The sequence below is a fragment of the Neovison vison genome, chromosome 8 (genome assembly GCF_020171115.1).
Source record: "Neovison vison isolate M4711 chromosome 8, ASM_NN_V1, whole genome shotgun sequence".
Classification (NCBI taxonomy): domain Eukaryota; kingdom Metazoa; phylum Chordata; class Mammalia; order Carnivora; family Mustelidae; genus Neogale; species Neogale vison.
Window position 1 is genome coordinate 121,836,189 of NC_058098.1, and position 19,364 is coordinate 121,855,552.

The window sequence follows — 19,364 nt, forward strand, 5'->3', positions numbered from 1 at the left end:
CAAGATCGAAGAGGGTAGGCAGAGACCCACTTTGCTCTCCTCGGATACTGAACACTCAGCACGGGGCCCACTCCACCTGGGAACCCGAAAAATAAGGAAGTGGTAAAGAAAGAAAGGCCCGATTGTCAAGACGCAGCTGACGTCTCTGTCATAGTAGATTTTGGCCCATGGTTTGTCGGGGACAAGTCTCCATGGGGCTAATTTGAGCTTGAGAGAATCCAGAGAAGCCGGGCAGTGGTATTACCCAGCCGTGGAGACGTCATGGTGCATCCCCAGAGCTCCACATCTAACAGTCCTTCAATAATTTCATATAAGTTAGTCTCAGTACTTCGGCCGGCTTTTAAAAGGTCTTTCCTCAGTTGTTCCTGCTGCTCTCAATCCATCTGCCACTGAGGTCAGGGAGATCTTTTAACCAGGTGAAGCCGATGGTGTATCCCTCTCCCAGAACCTCCGATGGCTTTCCACGTCTCTCCACCTAAAGCCCCGCCTTCTTCCTCGGAGATTTGGATTCTGTGGGACCTGGGTCCTGACAACCCTTCTGATCTCATCACCCCTCACTCCACCTTATTCCCATGCCTACCATTCACTCTGACCTTTCTCTTCCCCGATACCTGAACTCAGCCCCACTTCCAAGACTTTGTACTCATGGTCCTGCCTGGGACTCCAGCTCTGGCTCCCTAGATGGCCAGAGTCTTCTCATTGTGCACGTCCCAGCTCTCGGCTCGCCTCCTCAGAGAGGCCTGGCCTGCGTAGCTCATGGGGACTTGCCATCCCTTCCTCGGCCCATCACGCTTCCTCACATCACCTTCCTCCACGCTTCCTCACATCACCTTCCTCAGAGCTGTCACCACAGCTGACAGGATCATGTTGACCTATTTACTGGATGCCTCTTCCAATAGACTCTAGGCTCCTTGAGAGGTAGGACCCATCTATCTGGTTTCCTCCTCTAGCTCCTTCAGATACCACCAGGCACATAGTAGATGCTCAGTGTGGAATGACCTCTAACTCCCCAAGGACAGGACTGAATTCTGCCCAGACCTTCCATAAGACTGCAAATACCAGAGGTGCTTGGCTGAAACTTGGGGGGAGGGGGTCCTGTCCTGGGGGCCCACCTGGGTATGTGTCAGCTTCCGGTTGGATCTGGCGCCTGGAATGAAGGGTTTTTCCACCAGTTTCCACCTCACTGGAAGTCTATAACACATACTACCCATGGCCTCCCCCCACCCCCGTTATTAAAAACTGAGCTGCCTAAGCAGGAAAGAGGTCTGTGCAAAGGCTGAAGAAAACCCCTCCATGGGCACTTCCTCTAGCTGATATCAGTCAGCACTTGAGAACATGTTAGGACAATCCTGGGATTTCATGGTTCAGGAACATTCCAATTTCTAGTATGTAAGAAAGGTACACTTCTGCTTCAGCTCACACTCTGAAACCCGTGCCACACCCTGAGTCACCGGCAGGTAGAAATGCTTTGTCCCTGAGAGAGGCAGACGTGCGTGTCAGGAGTTACCTCAATGGCTGGCCTGGTGGGGGGAGTATAGTTACTGTTCCGGGGCGTTCTCAGGAAGGGCTCATTCTATGAGAGAACAGAAACCACAGGGAGAGGTTATTGGACAGCATCGAAGGTTACTTAGGAAAGAGAACTACGAATCCTGCCTTCCAGAATGATTTAATGTGACTCTTCTGCATGTAAATAGTAAGAACCCTACAAATGTAATTTAATTCATTCTCTTGAGGGTTTTACATAACAGCTCTGGCACAGGGTGCAAAGGGAAAGGCCTCAGAAGGGTTCTGTGTGTGCTCTACTCAGGGTCTGAGGGTTTGCTCCTTCCCCTTGCCATGAAACATCCACCCAGTCCTCAAAATGATCTGTTTTCTTCCCTTTGTAATCTCTCTGGCGAGAGAGTCACAGGACCGCATTTTTTTTCTTTTCCAGAAAGTATTGATTATCTATTTATTTTATATTTTATTTTATTTTTCTTTGCCTCTTTTGAACTATGTGTCTTACTCCCTTCAGGTTGGCTTCACATATTTCGGCCTCGTGTTTCTCCTGGAACATCCTCCTCCTTCCCTACCCAGCTCCTGCTCACAAGCCCAGTTAAGATCCCAGTCTGTTCAGTCACAGGTGAGGGTTAGGGAAGAGGAGGAAACAGGCAAAGGAGAAACAGGAGAAAAGCAATGTAATGAGAACAGGCGAAAATGATAGGAAGCAAGGAGTTAATAAGACTGAGATCAGGAACTAACAAGTGGCCCCGGGGCTATGGGCACTTTCCCAAGAGGTGCTCAGTGGAGTGGAAGGGCCTTGGTCTAAATGTTTGGGAAGAAAATGGGAGCAAGAAAGAAGAACCAGAATGTTGGAGGAGGGGCCGCTGGGGATCTGGTCCAGGGGGTTGCAAACTGCCCATGGGCTAATTCTAGTCAGGAGACATTTGTTTTGTTCTGCCTTATTTGGGCCTGAATGGTGTTAAAAAAGAAGTTGGGGGGTGGGCAGCGGAGAAGAGTCTAAATGCTTTGAGAAGAGGTATAGGGTCTCCAGTTCTGGCCCTACCCCTTCCTCTTGTCGCATACATGGTCCCATTCACCCAGTCGTGCTCTACCAGCCATGGCACCAGAATTTGCAAGCCCAGAAAGCCCCCATTTTACAGATGAAGAACTACAGAGATCTGGGATGGGGGAGGGACCCGGTTCAGGTAGAGAGCGACAGTGAGTGCCTGTCAGGTCAGGCCTTTCCGCTCTGTTCCTCACACTAGGGTCAGGCCAGGCAGAGATGAAGAGGAAGAGAGGGGCTCAGCAGTGGCCCTGACCCTCCCAGCTCCTGGCACAGATGCCAGATCCCTGGGACACGAAGCATCTCTCCTTCTTCTGGAGTCTCAAGTCTCGGTGTTCTTAGCTGAAGCGTGTGCCCGAGGACTACTCAGGGCCGAGGGCAGAAGCATGCAAGGCCAACGAGAACTTACCATGCCATGTCACCGTGGCCAACCGGGCTTGTCCCAGCTAATGTTACACAGCAGTCCCTGAGCATTCACCATCCGAGAAGGGCAATGTGGGAGCATTCTAGAAATAACTGGGCCATGGGTGGAAGCACCCCGTATGTTCAGGGCCCCACTCCAGGTGCTAGGATGAGGGGAGGCTATAAAGCTTGTGCCGGTCAGGCAGAGAGCACGAGACCCCAGGACACAGTGAAGCCTCAGGGACCAGTGTGCCCAGTAAGCCCAGTAATTGCTAAGGAATGGCTGCAAGATCGGGCTGGAGGGGGTGTACGGACCTCGTAGAGGAGACGCTGTGCGTGGAGGGTCACTAGTTATCACTCCCCCCTTGTCAAGGGAGCCCTGACCGGGAATAGGGGCTGGTGGCTGGAGTTAGTCGCAGAGTGGCCAGCATGGGAAGACCCAGAGAGCAAAGGCTCACCCTGCTCTCCTGGGAACGCTGAAAGTCAGGCTGGGGGGGGGGCGTCTATTTGGTCACATGACCCAAGGGTTGGGGGAGGGGCCAGAGAGGGAAGAGGGAGTCAAAGGGGTCAGGGGTCAGGGAGACAGTGGAATGCGGTGGGGAGCCAAGCCAGAGCAGGAAACATGAGAACAGGTCCAGGCCAGAGACAGATGGGGGTGGGGGTGGGGGTGCCCGGGGCTTGCTTCACTGACCATTGACGCCATCAGGCATGTGTGAGTCAGAGAGGTTTACATGAAGCAGGTCATGTAAAAAGAGATTCGAGTTAGCTTGACTGCTCTCCTGGGCTGGATCTGGGGCACCGGTGGCTAGAAAGTGAAGTCCAATGATCGTAGCACAGGAGCGTTCTACAAAGACGGTGTGGCCTGCCTGGGTTAGGGGGCAGGGCCGGGAGTGCCAGGACAGCCTCCTGTTGTGCGTCAGGTCAGCCGTGTGAGTCAGCGGCCTGCAGGGACAGTCAGACCCCTCTTGGTCGTGTTACCGCGTGTGCGGTCTGTGGTGAAGGAGTGGCAGTGTTCTGTGTGGCTCACACTGCCCTGGGGGGGCACAGTCAAGGCCAGGCCCAGCCCCCAGTGGGCATCCGTTCCAGGGGGACATGAGTACCATGCCAGGTTTGCAAGACTCCTCTGGCCGAGGGAAGGGACGGGAAGGCTCAGGGAAAGGGGGTGGCGGTGACAGGACGGAGGATATAACAGAAGGACAGGGAATGCCCTAGGACACATCTACCTGATCCCATGCCAGTCCCCGTGTGCTGGCTCAGGACCTGTGAGGCTGATTTCATAACCCGTCCATGGGCAAGCCACATGGTAGTCGGAAAAGCACTGCCTGAGACTAAGGGAGCTTAGTAGAGACTAAGGGAGCTTCAGTAGAGGCTGTGCTGGTGCCTCGGGAGGGGAGGGGAGTGGGGAAACTCCTCTACCACAGAACCCGGACTGTGGACGGGACTCTGAGGCCCTCCACGCCGGGATCCTCAGGTTATAGAATTCTCTGTGGTTACGATGGGAAGGGTCACATGGCCGTTAGCACTCAGCTTGAGGAGGATGTGAATGGGAGTGGGAGGAAGGGGATGGGGACCGGTGGGGGGCACGAGGGAGGGTCCCATCAGATAGGGCACCTCCCATCCCACACCCGCTGAACTATATAAACCACAGTGATCCAGACAGAAAGAGGGAAGTCCTGAGGATCAGAGAGGTAGGGGAGACAAATACTTCTTCCCTGTTTTGATGTTTCTGGCTCAAAAATTAGTCTCTGGATGGATGTGTGTTGAGTTTGGGGTGACGGTGGGGCGAGGCAGGCTAGGAGACTTAGAAGTCCATAGCATTCAAAAGGTGATAGTGTCCCCCATGTGTATTTCAAAATACAAACCTTGCTAAATGGTAAAGTAAGTATAAGGGAGCACAACAGACCTCTGCTTTTTGTGAAGATGAAAGATTGGGTGAGAGAGCCCTTAAAATTTTTTCAGTTTCTCTCTTTCTCTGTGCCCCCCGCCCCACCCAGTGTCTCTGTCTGGGGTCCTGTTCTTGTCAGTCCCCTGAAAATACATTTAAGTCACCTTCGGGGCAACCTTACACCACCCAGGGCACCCCGGGGGCGGAGGGGAGACAAGCTCTCTTAAAGGTTAGAAGTACAGAGCAGGAGTTTGAAAAGGAGAGGTGAAGACACAGGTGGTCCTGCGCACAGATATTCACCAGGAAACCGTGGAAACAGACAACCCTCAGAGCGAGGGGATGTGGAGAGAGAGAAAACAGAATAGAGGTGGCACATGACAGTGGGAGATTGTCCCCATTTTGGGGACAAGAAGGGACAGCGACTAGAAGAACGGCACCATTAGGGAGGCACTGCGGCTAGGCATGCAGGCGGAAATGGGTTTCACGGAGGCCATGGTTCACCCTGATGAGTGTTCAGAGCAGGTCAGAGGAGTTAAGAGCAGAGGGAGAAGACTGTGGGTCTTCAAAGCCCGAGGAGGAGCCACAGCCAGCTGCCCTGGGTTAGGGAAGGCAGTGAGAGCCAGAAGGGGACAATAGTCACAGTCCACGGGGCAGCTGATCAGAAGTCTAACAGAAATCCAGGGAGTGAGGCTAAGGGCCCTGCCCGGCCTGGCTGACAATCTGCAGCAGGCGGAGGAGCCCGGAGGGGCAGGGAGGAGGCTCCATCCCGGCCCCCTCCTCTCTGCTGGGTCCTGCCTGTTGCCTCTATGTTTAGACACCCTGAGGACTAAAATATGTGCCGCCTGGCCCCTATCAGCTCACACGGAGATGCTGGCGGACTTTTATAGAGCTCTAAGGCACAGGGGAGGGAGCAGATGGGACGCCAGGAACGCGGAGTGCCGCTTTGCCTGGTGTGGTGGAGCAGGGCTGGCCAACAGATGGATCCTTTTGGAATGGGGTTGCCTGGCAACGGCTTCTCCCAGGCTGGGCTTCTATGGCTGCAAGAGGCTGGCTTTGCTCTCCTCCGCTTACCAATGGCTCAGTCAGGCTCTGTCCAGAAGGAGGAGCAGAGCCCGCTGTGGCTAGAGTCACACCCTTTTGGGGCTCCTTGCCTGGTCTGGGACAGGGAGTGGCTCAGGTGACCTCGAGGCCCGTGGTGACCGTGGTGACCGTGGTGACCGGGGCCCTCCCTGACCAGGTGCCGAGGCTCCAGCCTGGTACTTAATACATGTTTCTGGGGAAGGGAGGGAACAGGACGGCTCCCTGGAACCGGTTGTTATTACTTTTACTCTTGAATGGCAGGAGAATCGACAGACTGGAGAGGATTTTCCGTGGCTGGTTTTCAGGATGGCCGCATAGGTTGTTTAAACACTCAAATGCTTACTCCAGTATGGTTTCCAGCCACTGCTCTGAGTCCCCAAATGCCCCCACTAGCCAGGCTGCCTGGTCCTTTCCCCAAAACACTCCTGGATGGGCTCAGGATCTAGTAATTAAACCATTCATACCTGGCCCAGTAGGTCCCCTAGGACTGGGTCCGGTCCTCCAGCTGGAGGCATCTGTGTTACCTCATGTGACTACTCCTTCCCTCTGAGCTCTAGACCCAGGAACTGAGCTCTTTACTCCCCCAGCCTCACTTCCCCATCCCTTCCTTCCATGGCCCTTGCTCTCCTGCTGGGGTCGGAGGCTGGGCTCGGGGAGGTGGGAGCATGGGTGTGGGCAGGGGTACCCATCCTCTCTGGAGCCCTGGCAGACACAGGGGGGAGCTGCAGGCTTATTTGCTGCTCAGCTGGGAGGGCGGGAGAGGCTGAGGCAGCCTGACCCCAGGGGGGAAACCCAGCCTCCCAGACTGGGTCAGGTCCTTCTGCTTTTACAGCCACTGAGGGCCATCTGGCTTCAGCCTTATTTGGTTAAAAACCCATTAAGACAGGGCCTACGAAAGGGAGCTGAAAGCGGTGGGAACACTACCCTGCCCCCACCCTAGGCCTGAAATCAAGTTGAACCACCACTTACATTTTCCTCCTTAAAAGGAGCCCTGAGCTGCCTCCTCCAGCCCAGTGGCAAGGCTGGTCTTCCCAGCCCCTCCTCCACACAGCTCTCTGTGCTCTCTGCTGCTCTCCTCCTTGACCCTATCTCTGCTGGGAACTCACCCTCCACGCTCTCAGACCACCAACCACAACCTCAGAGCTGGCTGGCTTCTCACTAAGGTTTCTGACCCGAGGGCAGACTCGCCGATGGGCCCCAAGGGCTGCAGCCAAAATGAGCCTTCCCGCCACACTTCTGGCTTCTTGGCGCGCCCCCCTGCTGCACCACCAGGAACCCACGGCTCTTATCCTGGTCCTCTGCCTCTGCTGGGGCCCAGGCTTCCCTTCCCACCCGCTTCTCCCATTCTCAAAGAAGTGCTTCTGCTCCATCTCCTCCAGCCACTTCCCGTCGTCTCCCTCCCATCCGCAGAAGCTCTCCTGCGCACCCACTCGAGGGGCTGTGGTGCTGGACCAGGGGAGGGGGAGGTCTGAGCTGCGGGCTCTGGGGAGGGGCAGTGCACGTCCTCCCCCATTACCTGAGTGGGACAGGAGAGGGCTATATCTGCTGCCAGGTCCAGGCTCTCCATTTTCTTTCCTAGCGGTTCAAGCTACAGGGGGGAGACAAGACAGGCCCGCTGAAGTGCGCATTCCCTTGGCAGCACCTTGTGGCAGAGATAGCTCCCAGCCTGATGTCCGGGGGGTTGGCTTCCTCTCCTAGCTTGGCTGTGGGGTGCTGGGCAAGCCTCTCCCTTCCTCACAAACTCCTAGAGCTTGGCTGGCAGGGCTGGCTTGAGGCTTGGGTAACACATCTCACACGGCCTCACCCAGCGCCTGGCACGTGGAGAATGTTGAATAAGGGTGAGGGGTCTTGCCTTCCTCGGAGAGCCCCCTTCTCCCAGGTCAAAGGGCAAAGGAGAGGGGGAAGTTGATGCTGGAAAACTAAGGACTGCGTATTTTCAGTTCTACAGACTTCTAGAGACGTGCCAGCTGCTGCTCCTTTCTACCGTGCTTGCAAAGGGAGGTCAGGAGCGAGCCTCGTTCTGTAGGGCTGCTGCTTTGCCAGACAAGAGCCCCAGAGACCCAGGGATGCCCCCACTGATTTTACCATATTGACCCAAAGGGCTCTGGAGAGCTGGGAGTGGAATTTCTGACTTGGGTGGAGGCAGTCTGGCGCAAAGAAGGACATATCCAGGCGCCCATCCTGAAAGAGAAACGGATTTCTTCAAGATCCTATTAGTACAGAGGGTAGAGAGGGGGTTGCAGCTGGTTGGCCTGACCCCTGGGATTGACCACTCAGTGCCCCCCTCCCGCTGGAGAAGTTCCAGGCCACTGGCCTTTTACAGGACCGAGTCACCTTGAGAGGGAGAGAAGAACAATCCCGCAGATTAACAGTCTTGGGTGACCCCCAACCCCCACCCTCCTTTCTGGCCCCATAATTTCCCTTATTTAATGTGTTTTAAAAGCATTATATTTATTTTTAGGCACAGTTGTGCATGCAGTGCCCTAGCCCATGCCATGGTCTAGGGAATGAGATTCTAGTCCCTGAGGAGCTCTTGGCCAGCCAGCCAGGAAAAGCTACTTCCCAGCCTTTGGCCAGCTGGTTCTAGCGGTCTTGGTGGGGAGAACAGGGCAGAGCTTGGAGACAGTCTGGGCATCTCTCTGGAGGTGATCGGGGTGCCCAAGGCTTCTTCCAGCTTCCCTCCATCTAGGCAAGGCCCTTAGCATGGAGGCGCAGGAGGAGAGAACTGAGTCCCCACTCTGGTGAGTTCACAGAGCTCGTTTCCTCCAAGTGTTTGGGGGAGAGCATGGCCAGGGGGTGCGGAGACCCCATTGCCCAGCACCCTCCCTCAGTACTTCAGTGGTGGGTGTGTGACAGAAAGGGAATCATCTGAAGTTGGATATGTCCAGCCCATGCCTCTCTGTCCCTTATTCCCTGTGTGAAGGATTCTGCACACCTCTAAGCCTCTGTTACCTGGGGATGAAGAAACTCATGACAAGGTCATTGCGAGCGGTTTACCTAGGCAAACACAGGGCTTGGTCGGGGGAGGGGTGCTGCACAAAGTGGGGGCTGCTGTCCGAGGTAATGAGTGCATCCCACATCAGGCTGCCGCGAGGAACACAGCTCAGGTGTTCCGGGAGGCTGTGCCACGAGACCCGACTCTGGAGAGCCGCCTGTGCCTTTCCCATCATCTTCACACGCTCGGAAAGCCCTCAGCATCTCTGCCTTGAATTTCTTCCTCCTCCTTCCCAGGAGCCCCAGCCGGCAGGGCAGGGAGCCTACCGCCAGGAGGGGGAGCCGGACGTCGCGGAAGAAGGGCTGAAGCACCACAGAGAAGTCCTCTCGGGTGTCATAGTGGCCGGACTGCACCAGCTCCCGCATGCTGTTCTGCGGACACACACAGGCTGTCCTCAGCACAGGCCCCGAGGCCGCCCGGGGCGGGGGGTTGTTGGGAGGAGGCCAGGGTGTGGCGGCTGATACCCCTGCCCCCATCTCCCTACCCAAGAGGGTGACTCAACCCTTCCCTGAGAACACAGACACATGTGACGGCAAATCTCTTTCCAGAGAATTGGAAACAGGTTGGTTCACCTTTGGGTCTGCTGTTGAGTCAACTGCCAGCTCTGAAGGCCAAGACAGGAAGTCCCAAAAGGGGTAAGAAGCTGGGGAGAGTCTCCAGGGGGCCCCTGGGGGTTCAGGACCAGCCGCCTCCCTATTCGTGCCTGTGTGGCCTGTCTCTTGAGGAGGGGAGGAGGGGAGTCCCCGGGGTGCAGGGAGGGGGAAGGCCCACCCACGGAGCACTCAGAGCTACTGACCTCTTTAGGCCAAGCGTGGGGCTAAGCCACAAGGGCAGGCGGGCCCGAGGGGCTTTGCCACCTGGATTCCTCTGGGATGACTCTAACAGAGCGGCCGAGACACGTCCGCCAGGTGGGGCAGAGGAAGGGTCCCTGAGGGTGATGTCCCTCCAACCCCGACCAGCTCTTCCCTTCCCTGAGTGCGGGTGTGTTGACCGAGTGGGGGAGAGCGCTCCCCGTGGTGGCGCCCTTCTTGGTCTCACCTGGTAGGCTTGGCTGATGGCCTCCAACCTGGCCAGCTCTTGGGAGTTCTCCCGAGGGGTCAGAACGCAGTTACATAACACGCTGCACAAAGAGGGGGAGACGGGAGGGCCCAGCTCTGTGGGGTGGTTCTCTTGAGCCCTGGCTTAGGAGCACATGGGCCCTGGGGCTCTGATGCTCATTCTCAGGGGCAGGTTTGAGGCCTGATGCAGGGACTGGACAAAGTCCCTAGGGCGGGCGAGCGAACAGCCTCTCACAGCAATAGAACACAAACACCGGACGGCAGGCGCTGGGCCTGAGGCAAAGTATACGGAACAAATGAACTTAGGCAATGAAAATCTGATGTTTAATTTTTAAGAATAAAAGTAAAATGCATCCTGGGGCATCAGAGCTTGTATTTGGGGGTCTCTGAAGCTTCTGCCCTCACATGCCTCCTTAGCTCGTCCTAGCGTCCCCCTTCATCACGAGCTGTGCGTTCAGAATGAATCTGGATGAATTCCATCATGAATTATTTCATGCTCATGCAATACGCTTCATGCTAAAACCGGTATTATCGAGATGCCTGCGTGGCTCAGTCATTAAGCATCTGCCTTCGGCTCAGGTCATGATCCCAGCGTCCTGGGATCGAGTCCCACATCGGACTCCTTGCTCTGCGGGGAGGCTGCTTCTGGCTTTGCCTCTGCCTGCCACTCTGTCTGCCTGTGCTCTCCCTCTCACTCTCTCTCCCTGACAAATAAATAAATAAAATCTTAAAAAAAAAAACCAAACAGTATTATCTCTCAAGCACTGAAAATAGTGCTGGGCGCACAGTAGGTTCCGTAAAACTATTTGTTAAATAAACAAATGAAAGTATGAGGTAGGAAGACAAAACACGTACCTACGTGCCGCTCACCACCCCACTTAGGAAACAGAACACTCCCATCTGAAGTCCCCGGTGTGCTCTGTCCCCATAAAGGTCACTGAATGATGTGCATCGTTTCCCTACTTTCTGTTTCAATCTGACCACGTACGTATGCAACCGCACGTTTCCCCTTTTTGCTGGCTGCTCCACGCTGTGTCTCAAATGCCAGCCTTGGTCCCAGCTCTGACCCTCTCCTTTGGGGCTCCCATGTCACAGGGCTCCCTCGTGACATCCTGAGGCTGGGAAAGGGAGGAGCCCATCTCCAGCTTCTCAGAAGGGGGTGGTCCTGACACAAGACCCCCTTTGTAGACTTGGATCCATGGACACACTGAGTCACAGAGACCCCAAAGAGTCACCACTGTGAAAGCGAGACCAGGAGGAGAGTGCTTCTCTGGCAGGGGCGGGGCGGGGGGTGGGGAGGGGGGCGGCCAGCCCCTGCCTACCTGGCCTGCTGCACAGGGCACCTGTCCGGATTGCCCAGAAACACCTGCCGCAGGATGCTGGGGCTCAGGAAGTCCACAAGGTTGACCAGGGCTCTGGGCACCTACGGGCAAGGCTGCAGGTGAGAGAGGGCCCCCGGGGCCTTCCTCAAGCTGCCTTAGGGCTCTGAGAAGTGGCTCCCTACAGAACTCCAGCTCACGTGTCCCTGAGTCTGCTTTTGGGAGGGCGTGGACACAGCATCACTGCTTAGGGCCCTGCCGGCTATGCCACCCGCTGCGGGTTGTGGGGTGAGCTGCACATCCTGGCAGGGACAACATGGTGGACCAGTGTCTAAAGGCCAACAGCTTGGCTCCATTTGGCCATCAGCTAATGAGCTTCCGATTGGCTGAGCCAGGTGCCCTATTTGCCATTTCCCTCCAGCCCAACATGGACCAGCTCTGCTGAGCAGGCCTGGGGACTCGGCCACCCCGAGAAGCACTGGATAGTAGGAGGGCTCCCCCCCGGGCAGCTGGAACCCCTTGTCTGTGTCCAGGGGTGGAAAGACAATAAGCTCTTGGGAGCAGGACCAGAGAGGGGTTGCTCTAGATACAGCCTATGGCTCAGTGGGCAGCTTGGGGGGCACTCTGTTGTGGCCACGAGAGAAGGTCTCAGGTGCTGGGGGGGGCAGAGGGGTGGGCAGCAATAAGCACACCAGCTACCTTGTCATCAAGCCTGAGATCCTTCTGTGATGATTCCAAATGAAAGAGGTTTTCCCAAACCTCTTCCGTGCCCTTGGCTGTCTCCTTCAGGGGAGGGGATGTCTCGCCTGCCTTCCCCCAACCTCCCCCCCCCACATGCTTGAGCTGTGTCTAGCTTGTCCAAGTCTCCACCCACCTCTCTATGCAAGATGTCCAAGGCGTTGCGGAGATGGTTAAAAAAGTTGGCTGCAGAATACAGATTCTGGGAAGACACAGGAGGGAGAGGAGGAGCTGGTTCAGGAGAGGGGGCAGCCGGGTAGCTGAAGACCCCCCGCTGGTTCTGCCCCTAGGACTTCTTCTTCCTCTGCCTTCTCCCTCTGACCAGCTCATCATGTCAGAATCTGAGCAGTTGGTTCCTCGTTACTATCAGAGATGGGCCAGCCAGAAGCCTGGAACCTTCAGCCGGAGCTTCCGTTTAGGAGTGAACGTGCAGGTCCCCCCTTCCCACTGCCGGGGTTCACAGTTTCTCCACTTCCCGAGTTCTCAGGAATTGTAAGAGGGGACTAGAAACCCCATTCCTGCCACCTGCCACCTGCTACCTCACAGCCACTGGGACACGGAGGTGGGTGGAGGCAGAAACCAGAGGCTCACGGGATAAGAGGAGGACAATTGTCGCTGGACAGTCCTAGGGTCGATTCAAGGGACTAGTCTCCAAGAGGACGTCCAAGGCCTCCCGGTCAATGTCAGGAACAATGAGTGGGCCTGCCTGCCCCCCCGCCCCGACCCCCCATACCGAATCTGTGCAGTAGTCACATAAATCACTGCCTCCAATCATCACGGTGATGACCTTCCAGTCCTTGTGGAAATTCACTCTCTACACGGGAGGAGGAAAATGCTCGGTGACTTCCAACAAACAAAAATGCCAACAGCCCTAGGAAATCCATTCAGCCCTCTAAGACGTCCTTGCCCACTCAAAATATTGGAATCAGAATCTCAGAGCTGAAAGAATTTTGGAAGTTTATTTATGGATCACAGAACCTTAGTATCAGGAGGGACGTTCAAGATCATTGTGATCAGGGGCAGCCCACCCCCAAACCCCCACCGCCACGGACGTAATGTCCTCCAGGACCTCAGACATGGGCTGTCCTGCCATGGCTTAAAGGCCTCTAGAGTGCCATGGCTCACTGTTTTCATGGCGGACCATTCCATTTGGGGACTTTAGTGGGTTAGAAAATTAGTGTTTAAAAATAACTGTAAATTCGACTCACATGGTCATCTCTCATCCTCTGGACCAGAGTCTGGACTTGGCTCATGAGTTCCCTGGGAAGGAGAGGAAAGCAGTCCTATGGGGGAACTAATGCCTGGGTTTTTCCTTCTACAGAGCCTGAACTGGAGGTTTCCATGGCATTATCCCCATTGCCTGGCCTGCCAGAGACCCTTAGGTTCAAAGACAAGGAGCCAGTTGCCTGTTCTGGAAAGTTATTACAACAAATAATCCATTGAAAAGCCAATTATTGGTGCCAATTATCTGTTTGTCCTAAGCCACACAGCCTAGGGTACTGTCAACTCTATTTGTTACTCGTGGTCTCCTTTCTAGGACTCCACATGCAATGTGTCTTTTAGGGCTCCATGTTGGGAAACCATTTGTTTCCTTTGCAGGACTAGTCTAGGTGATGAAAATAGATCTATGAAGGTTTTAGCATTTTAGCATGCTTCCTCTTTTCCCCCTGGCTGCCAGGAAGCTGAGAGTCTGATAGTCAGGCAGAGGAACTGCAGAAATGCTCCTCCTCACCCGGTTGCTTCTTCCCCATCCCCCTGCCACCAGTGGCTGTGACTTTTCTCACTTACGTCCATGTTCCTTGTGCTATTTTTTTCAGTAAACTTAGCCAGATGCTTCTTTTAGAAAGAGGTGGGGTAGTAAGTATACGCTATATACATGCCTGGGTTTATAAATCATGGAAAGACTAGATCTTAAGCATCCTAAGCTCCCCAGTAGTTCTGGCCCGTGTTATGGGTCTGGGTGAGACGGATCCATGGCACGGTGATTTCCTGGGACCTGCCACTGGGTCCATCTGTCTCCAGATGTTTTCATTGCCAAGAAGGGTCTTCCCAGGTTGGCAGGCAGTGCCCATCAGCTAGAAAGGTGTGGGCCCGAGCTGAGGTGGGGGTAGTGACAGTGTGTTGGGGGCCCAGATGGCCAGGCCAGGAGTGAGGAAACCCGGGCTGCGGGGGACACTAAGAGCAAGGTGAGGGGCCTCCTGAGACCACCTGGGGGGCTGAACAGTCCTGCCTCTCAACTGCATTTCCTACTCACTCCAGAGGGGGCTAGGGACAAGCCATGGCGCATTGCCCCAGGAGCCTCCAAGGCTGGAGATTCTGGCTTGCCCATTCATCTGTTGGCACTCCCCGATCTTTTCGGGGAACTGCCACTTGTGACTCTTGGGAGGAGCAAATCTCTCTAGCACCATTATGTCACAGTGAGAATCAGAACTTGGATGAGGTTAGTTGGTTAGTTGCATGATTAGAAAGAACATGCCGCCCAAGGAGCGAGGTCAGGAGTTCAGCCTCTAGGGCCATTGCTCCTGTTCCAGTGGCAGCCTCTCTGGCCTCCCTGCTGCAGCCCTAGTCACAGAGGCAGCCAGGGAAGAGAGCGGCTGAAGACCTCCCAGATCATTGCTATAAATGGAGAAATGTCCCTTTTGCACAGGGAGGTCAGGCTCACCATCTCAAAGGGGACCACATATCGCCCCCTCATCGCCACCCCCCCCAACAGGCCCTCCTCCCCAAATGCCATACTCAGCCTTTGCTCCGGGAACAGCCTGATTAAGGAATGCATTTGTGTCATTGGCATTGCCCGTGCCCACTGCGTAGCCTGTGAGATTTCCGTTAAACTCCCGAAGGATGTCTGGAAGAGCAGGGGGTGAACAGGACACGGAGAATTTAAGAGGGAGGGACAGGGAATCTTTTCTGCTCTAGGCTCCCCGGAGTGGGTTTTTTAACCATCTTCATGCAGCTGGGGTGGTTGGGGGGTGATGTGTGCCTGGCGGGGACTAGGGCTCTCTGAGCGGAAATGACCTGATGACACGGTGGGCCAAGGCAGGAAGGTGTCTCAGCTTCCCTCCCCTCCCCTCCCCTCCCCTCCTCTTCCTTCTTCCCTTCCATCCCTTCACAGTGCAGGGCATATTCACGATCTCATTGAATGGTCTCTGCACCCCCTGGGCCATTGAAAGAACCTGAGGCTCAGAATGTTTGGAGACTCGCTCTAGGTCACTTGGCAAGTACAGAGAAGAGCCAGGACTTGAACCCAAGCCTCGGGGCTCCAAATAGAGTATTTAGGACACCCTCTTCAGCTACCTGTCCTTGGGCCTCTGCCCCCGCTCAATGGCAGTACGCAAAGACAACTTCCTCCTTTCTTAGCTGGGGCATTCTTAGGAAGCCGGGGCTCAGGGGCAACTGGTGAACAGACTCAAGCCCCTGGTGGTTACTTACTCGGTAAGGTAGTCACGGTCTCCAGAGAGTTGTCCCCTCCTGAACTGTAGGGAGTGAGCACACCAGGGAGAAAGAGTGAATCAATACTTGGGCTTTTGTGAAAGAGCACCCCATCTTTCTTAGTGCCCGAACCATTGGCCCCTGTAAGATGTACCAGACCCATTAGTCTCTTTGTGTTGGAGAAACTCTTGAGAAAGTCTGCATTTCCCAAAGTGTTGGTCCCCTCAACAAACAGGATTTGAAGGCAAAAAAGGAACTGTTTCTTTTTTCCACCAAATCAGGAAGGAAAGCACTTAGCTGAGCATGTACTATGTGCCCGCATGCCCTAGATTCTCTACGTTAGATACCTGACACTTCCCAAAAAACAAGCTTCTGATACAGATGCAACTATTCCCATTTTATAGAAAAGGAAGTTGAGGTGCATAGAGATTAATGAACTTTTGAAAGGTAACTAAAAACCAGCTTGAGGTGCAAACTTTTGGAAAATGTCTGCCCAGTGGGGAGGCCAATTCCACTGGGAGTTTCACCAGAGGGTCTCTCACTGCCTTCCAATGCCTAATCTGATTTTATCTACTTGGATGTAGTTTCATGCTGTTCAGTCTAACCTAAAGACCCATTCAAGATTACATTTCCTTTCATGCATTTAAATTGAATACATGTGGGAGGCCCGGAGAGAAGTACTTCTATTTGAACAAAGTCCAATGTTCAAGTGTACTGTATTTACTGTTTTGTTTTTTCTCCCTGCACTTCCTTCCTCAATGCCAGCATATTATTCCAGGCCAGTGGATTTTGAGAACACCATGTTTGCATCCAGCCCACCAGCATGGACTTCCAAAGGACAGGCCATGAATCAAAGTCATGGCTCTTCTTCATTCAAGGAATTGCTTGGGATGAAGACAACTCTTTCAGATGAGGGTACTCGAGTCTGGGGCTTGGCAGCCCCAGGTGATGGAGAGAAAGAAGCCAGGTGAGCTCTGCCATCACCTGACTCAGGTGCATCTCTCTCCCGTCTCCCATCTGATGTCGAACCTAACTTGGCCAGTGGTTGGACCTTTGTTCAAGCTTCTGATTCTACTCCAACTGTGCCTAAAGCTAACTGCTTCAGCTACTACCTGATCCTCCTTTCTTGCAACTAGAAGTGTTTACTCAGAACACTTTGTACTTGAAAAGGAATGAGAAACCCATATACCTCCTCCAGTCACTGTGTTCTCACTCTGCCTCCTTTTCTTCTTCACTATACATATAAACATGAACATGGAGATAAACCTACACGCACACATCAAGTACTCCCTACTGTCATTTGTCTAAAAGTATCTTTGTTCTAAAACAAGTCCCGCAGCTGATCAAGACTAGCAGGCTCTAGAAATCTCTGAGTAAACATTTCTAAGAGAAAGAGAATTACACAAATCAAGATGGACGAACAAAAATATCTAAGCCCTCATTTCGTTGAGAACTATGTGACACATGAAAGAAAAGAGACCCATACGAAACAGCTAGTTAGTGTGAGAGCCTTCTGATTAATGCAATTTATATTAAACCATGAGCTCAAAGGCTGGGTTTTGTTTATCTGTTGTCACCCACAGTGCACAGAGAATTACAGAGTAGACACGTAATGACATTTGTGGAAGGAGTTTCAGTGAGATTGAACACCAAATTAATTTTTTTAAAAAGCTTTTTTTTTTTTTGTAAGCAAATTTTACTTTGGTCCTTTGATACCAAAAAAGCAAACTTATTTTAATAAAAAAAAAAAAAAAAAAGGAAAGAAAAGAAAAGGAAAAGAAAAAGCAGCAATGCTCCAGAGATCTCTGGCCCTGGCACATAGTTAAGCTGGACAAAGCCGGCACTTGTCCCTGACATATGGTTCTCTCAGGTCAAGGGCTTTGGAAATAGTCACCGCCAAGCCTCGTCCTGTAGGTCCTGCCCACAGCAACACACCTCCCAAGAATTCTGGGTCATCTTCCCCTGTCTGACTCTATGAGGCCCCCTCTCTCCACTTAGTCTCCTACAGGAAGAGGCTCAAATTACAGCCTTCGTTTACTTGGAACCATGCATTGCCTATTGTTTCCAAACCAGAAGCTTAAATGGTTTCAGAAAATTGCTTTTCTTAGGTCAACCTACTACATGGACATTGTCCAGGGGATGCTGACAGGTTTTGTGAACAAAGAAAAGATTCTGGGATTAAGAGAAACATAGGATTAAACAGATACAATTTAAACACATTTCTTCATTGCAGGGCTTCTCAGAGCCTTTAATGATAATATACATACATGTGAGTTCTCCACAAGGCAGCTATGGTGGGTAATGTTCCCTCACCAGTGTAAATAATTTTGCCCTCTTCCGGAATGTGTTGGGGGCTGGTGTTCCATGGAATAATTTTTGGGAAACACCAATCTATTCTACCCAAGTGTCAAACCCGTATCTCAGGCTCTGACCAAGTTTCCATCATTAACACATGTGGACCTTGGGGCAAGTATTTGAAACATTTAGAACAAGGGATTTTAAAGTATAGCAGCCATGGACTGGGCAAGGCTTTCGACTAGGACCAGAAGATTCAAACATCAGGCCACACCTGGCCTCCTTTATAGGGAGAAATAGAGCAACGGCAGAATGTTTTCATTGCTACAGAGAAACATTTAGCAGAAGATTGTATGTTTGTATCTGAATGCCAGGAATCTGTCTGGTTGGACTGTGAGCCTCCCCACATCACCCTACCACGTGCGGTTCCCCACAGTATGACCTAAAGCCCCTGCCTTCTCGAGCCAAGACTGAGTGCATCTGCGCCCAGCTCAAGCCATTTCTGGATTGGATGTCATAAGCTCTGCTTGCTTTCTTCCCATCTGGCTTTTCTTTTTCTCCCAGCCTCAGTAACATTTGGGGCACAGTGGTTAGGAGACGAGACTCTGTTCTGTTCTGTGCAGCCCACTGGAGGCCCTCTACCCAGTGGGGGGGGGTGTGGGGAAAAGTGGGGGCCCAGGGGAGCCAGGAGGCATTTACCAGAGCCGCTGATGTCCTCCTGCTCCCCATGCTCCTTTCTTCCTTCCTCCCATCCAGGTACACCTTCCCTTCTGGGGCTGTCCTCAGGGTTGGCCAGAGAACTGCCCTCATCTCAACTGTCCCCACCTTGTTCCCTCTCACTTTTCCAGAAGAAACTTTCCATCTGAATTCACTGGGCGGAGGGAAGGGAGGAGGCAAGCATGTGAAGTGGCTGTAAAACGTCTTAGCACTCTGCCCTCTCCTGGCTGGCCTTGTTGTTTGGAATTCTGAGCTAATTGCCAAAGACTGTGAAATACACATAAACTCGAACTTCACTGGAAAAGAAAAAAACTGAAAAACATCCACGCACACCCAACCACTCACCTTACCCGCTCTGAGCTTTTTCTACCTCTGGTTTGGAATGCCCTTTCTCATCTGATTGCTAATCTGTCAACTCCCACCTTCTCTAGGAGCTTTCTTTACCGACCTCTCTATCCCTGTGGCCCTCAGGCATCTCACTTTCAAGCGGCACATGCCCATGGAGCTTGAGCATTTGCGGGCGCTTCCCATCCACCCCCTCACCCACCCGGCTCAGAGCCAGGTCTGGTGCAGGCACCCGGGAGGGCTCAAGGCTGGTGAGTCTGTCTTAGTCCTCTCCTTCTGAAGTGGTGTGTTGCATTTCAGAGTTTTCTGGACAGACGAGGACATATATGTGAAGGCAGAGGTGTGAGCACAGAATGACATGAACAAATACACAGAGAGAGCAAACAGACGGAGATCTCCACGTGTGCACAGACATGTAAACAGGCAGGTGAAGACTCAGAGGTTTGGAGCTTTTCAGGTGCATTTCATGTTGAATTTGCTGACCCAGGAGTCTGACAAGAACCCTGGTTTTCTTCTTCTGTACAATTAAAGAAAAAAAAAGTTGTCAACAATAAAA

General features: G+C 53.3%; 1 protein-coding gene and 1 long non-coding RNA gene across 2 annotated transcripts in view; one reads left to right on the forward strand and one right to left on the reverse strand.

Annotated features, from left to right (window-relative positions):
* Positions 1–19,364, reverse strand: part of PLB1 (phospholipase B1) — a 120,827-nt gene that overhangs the window by 21,339 nt on the left and 80,124 nt on the right. The window contains exons 34-44 of the mRNA XM_044261845.1: positions 15,452–15,495; positions 14,759–14,867; positions 13,231–13,282; positions 12,756–12,836; positions 12,159–12,224; positions 11,288–11,388; positions 9,946–10,027; positions 9,174–9,278; positions 7,998–8,093; positions 7,429–7,500; positions 1,508–1,573 (exon numbers count right to left, since the gene is read on the reverse strand). Coding sequence (XP_044117780.1) covers positions 1,508–1,573; positions 7,429–7,500; positions 7,998–8,093; positions 9,174–9,278; positions 9,946–10,027; positions 11,288–11,388; positions 12,159–12,224; positions 12,756–12,836; positions 13,231–13,282; positions 14,759–14,867; positions 15,452–15,495 — 874 coding nt within the window. The remainder of the gene's footprint in view (positions 1–1,507; positions 1,574–7,428; positions 7,501–7,997; positions 8,094–9,173; positions 9,279–9,945; positions 10,028–11,287; positions 11,389–12,158; positions 12,225–12,755; positions 12,837–13,230; positions 13,283–14,758; positions 14,868–15,451; positions 15,496–19,364) is intronic.
* LOC122915199 lies at positions 9,403–19,225 on the forward strand. The gene is made up of 3 exons (XR_006386026.1): positions 9,403–9,542; positions 16,217–16,418; positions 19,109–19,225. It is a non-coding gene; the product is annotated as an uncharacterized LOC122915199 (long non-coding RNA).